This window comes from Bufo gargarizans, unplaced genomic scaffold (assembly GCF_014858855.1).
Source record: "Bufo gargarizans isolate SCDJY-AF-19 unplaced genomic scaffold, ASM1485885v1 original_scaffold_1755_pilon, whole genome shotgun sequence".
Taxonomy (NCBI): Eukaryota; Metazoa; Chordata; class Amphibia; order Anura; family Bufonidae; genus Bufo; species Bufo gargarizans.
The window spans coordinates 83,162-86,848 of NW_025334498.1; the positions used below are offsets into that span (position 1 = coordinate 83,162).

At 48.8% G+C, this 3,687-nt stretch overlaps 1 protein-coding gene across 1 annotated transcript; it reads right to left on the minus strand.

Annotated features, from left to right (window-relative positions):
* Positions 1-525: 525 nt before the first annotated feature.
* LOC122923579 (zinc finger protein 667-like) lies at positions 526-2,906 on the minus strand. Its single transcript, XM_044274431.1, has 4 exons — positions 2,883-2,906; positions 2,676-2,799; positions 794-888; positions 526-657 (listed from the first exon to the last, which is right to left on the minus strand). The coding sequence occupies exons 1-4, from the start codon at positions 2,904-2,906 to the stop codon at positions 526-528; spliced, it is 375 nt and encodes a 124-aa protein (XP_044130366.1).
* Positions 2,907-3,687: the final 781 nt, after the last annotated feature.

Genomic DNA, 3,687 nt, shown 5'->3' on the forward strand with positions numbered 1-3,687 from the left:
GGAGCTAACCTGAACCATTGTAGAAGAAGACTTGTAAATGAATTTTGCGCACATTGATGACCTTTGGATCAGCTTCAGTAAAGTACTCGGAATTTGTTAAGTGAACTGATCTCCTTATTGTGCGCACCTATCACCTATTTGCACCTTATGGTGCTGGCGTCACAAACACCAGGGACCCTGCCTCCTCCGAGGGCTCCTCAACCACCATCTGGCAGGAGTCCCTGGACAACAGAGTGTGCTCATTCACTGCACGCAGGCCCAGGGAGCTCCGCAGAACTGTAAAAAAACTACTACTACCCCCATCGGCCCACTGTAACTCACATATTGCCCCTGCGGCCCAGTCGCTGCACATAAACTTCTCATTGTTTCAGGTTTTAAGTTTATAATTTTATTTTTAAACAGTTGAACCTTCTTTGTGCCAGAACGGGATTATAGAGTGAAAGTAATGTCCTACGTAATACCCGGCATCTGATAAGACCTAGCTGAGGATAACACACATCACTCCCAATTCCCTTCCCCCATTCATTATTCCATACCTGTAGTCACATGGACTGGAATGTCCTCCTCCACCTCACTCTTACACGGGGGATCGCCCATTATCCGCTCTTCTTCATCCTCCACTTTAATATCAGTCACATCTTCCCCCTGATTTGTCATCTGTAACAATTCAGGACAATACAGCAGACAGGTGGGAAATCTAACAGATCCACATAAGAGACCCCCACCATCTATGACCCCTCTATGGCTGCAGGACCCCCCTATATAGATGTGTATAGGGCTCAGCTCCATTTACCTGATGGTTCTCTGGGAGCTTCTCCTCTGGACAGTCCTGGGAATACAGAGGACGAGGACATCTCTCGGGGGGATTTCTCCTGCTGGAGTCGGTATCTACAGGAGATAACACAGTGACTATATTATATACACTTATTACCAAAAAAATCCACTCTGAGAAGGAGATGTTGGGAAGAAGCTTTCTATGTGTGACTGTAACGATGAGAAATGTAAGGGGTTCCAATATTAGAGGAAAAAGGATAAATAGAAATGAGGCTCTAGGACCCTGGGTGGCGCCTCTTCCCTGGATACAAGATGAGATACGGTCTCTAGCCTGGACACAAGATAAGATACGGCCTCTGGCCTGGATACAAGATGAGATATGGCCTCTAGCCTGGATACAAGATGAGATACGGCCTCTGGCCTAGATCCAAGATGAGATACGGCCTCTGGCCTAGATCCAAGATGAGATACGGCCTCTGGCCTGGATACAAGATGAGATACGGCCTCTGGCCTAGATCCAAGATGAGATACGGCCTCTGGCCTAGATCCAAGATGAGATACGGCCTCTGGCCTGGACCAAAGATGAGATACGGCCTCTGGCCTGGATACATGATGAGACACGGCCTCTGGCCTGGATACAAGATGAGACACGGCCTCTGGCCTGGACCAAAGATGATATACGGCCTCTGGCCTGGACCAAAGATGATATACGGCCTCTGGCCTGGACCAAAGATGATATACGGCCTCTAGCCTGGATACAAGATAAGACACTGCCTCTGGCCTGGATACAAGATGAGATACGGTTGGGCACAGAGGAATTCAGGTTCCGTATCCCGAGCATTATCCTGCTAAAAAATGCCAGTTGTCAGCCCTGACATGAGAGGAACACATGGCCGCAGGATGTCCTGCACATATCACTGAGCTGTTAGTGTCCTTGTATCACTACTATGGGTCACGACTGTCATATGTGAAGGCTTCCCCGATGATCAGACCGCAGTGGGGGCAGTGTGTCGCTCCACAGTAAAAGCAGGATTGAAGTGCTCACCATGAGGCCTCTGAACTGCAACCCAACCGTCCTCAGATCCCAAACAGAACCTGGATTAATCACTAAAGGAGAGGTCCAGCCAGTAGCAGTCCAGGTTTCTTGTTCACAACACCACTGAAGATGAAGGTGACGGTGACTGGCTGTCAATGGTAGGACATGTAATTTCCTTCTGCTAAATATCTAGAAATGGTCCGGGTAGAGACAGAGGGTGTAATGAAGAGGCCACCTGTGTCTGGACGGTGGACAACTAAACTGTGGGAGCTGCTCAAGCTTGTTGGTAGATCAAACGATCCTCTCTATAGTTGTCTGTCTGGGCCGACCGGAGCCTGGTCGTTATGTGTGCGCCCTCCGAAAAAATACTGCTCTCAACACTTCCTAACAGCGGGGTCAGAACGGCCAAGATGGCAAAACAACCATCCACCTTCCTCCAATGATGGTTCCCCTCCCAAGTCTGTCAACTGGGCAAATTGTCTTTGAGAGCATTGTAGAGGCATGTACACTACCCAAAAGTAGCCCCTGCAAGTTCTTTTTACAGGACAGTGCGGGAAGCACTTGTATGTCTTGTGGCAAGACCCAGTGTCAGACCACACCTGTGATCATTTACATATCTGCCTGACACAGAACTGTGGGACGAGTCTATAGCAATCAGACATTTCTGGATGCGGTATCTTTATGTCAATGAGTGTTTATGTGATGATCAGATGATATTTGAATCTATGTGACCCTTAGACCTTTATAATCAGGAAGATCTCCTCTTACCCCGTTCCTACATTACATGTCATTACACACGTGTACACACTGCACATGACCGGACTGAGGCTCTAACACGGCCTCTTTTCAACTCCTCTCTTCTTACCTGGTGATGTCAGAGGCCGGGGAGCCTCCATCATGGCCTCCTTGTACAGATCCTTGTGTCCTTCTACATACTCCCACTCCTCCATGGAGAAATAGACCGCCACATCCTGACACCTTACAGGAACCTGACAACACAATGACATCGTCATCACCCAGACCCCTCCAGTGCTGTTACTGGAGAATTTCCCAGCATTCCCAGCAGTGTCACCTCTCCAGTCAGCAGCTCCATCATCTTGTGGGTGAGTTCTAGGATCTTCTGCTCGTGTATCAGGGGGGGAGGCTCTGTGATGGGGGTCCTGCTCCACCCTCCTGACTCATGGATGATGGGAGTCTCCTCCGATGTCTTCTTCACTATGGTGCAATCCTGTGGATGGAGAGAGACACTTAGGGAAATAAATTCCTTCCTGACTCCAGATCTACACTCAGAATCCCTCCCTGGATCATGGCCCCATCTCCAGTAATCTAGTCACTAGAAGCTGGAATATTATTACCCTCCAGACCTCCAGGCCCCTTCTGGACTCTTCTAGAGAATCCCCCATGACCCCTTCCTCTGGCAGAGAGCTCCATAGTCTCACTGCTCTTACAGTAAAGACTCCTCTTCTATGTTGGTGGAGAAACCTTCTTTCCTCTAGACGTAGTGGAGGCCTCCTTGTTATAGTCCAGTATCATCTAGATGTCAGACTAGTGGTAGAAATCCTCCCTCCAGGCCACACTCCGGCCATCTCCTCCTCTGCTTCCTCTGCTCCTGGGTACAACGTGCCTACTTACCTTCTCATGGCTCCTACAACATGACTATTGGTCTCCATGATCCATCACTGACCATACTGGTGGCTAATCTTCAGGTTCTCCATCACTTGGAAGGTCTGGAGGCTGTTCTCCAGGACCCTGGACTCTTCCTATCACTTCCTATGATGGATTCTCCTTCCCTAAGTCTGACTTGTTACAGAATACAATAAAGAGGAGAGAAATCTAGAAAAGTTTACCTCTCCGCTCAGCAGGGAGATGATCTCCAA

Coding starts and splice junctions, on each gene's coding strand:
- LOC122923579 (XM_044274431.1), bottom strand. CDS start 2,906: ATGATGGAGCTGCTGACTGGAGAG. Junction 889..2,675: donor CCGGCCTCTGACATCACCAG/GTAAGAAGAGAG, acceptor TATCTCCTGTAG/ATACCGACTCCAGCAGGAGA. Junction 658..793: donor AGCTCCCAGAGAACCATCAG/GTAAATGGAGCT, acceptor GAATTGTTACAG/ATGACAAATCAGGGGGAAGA.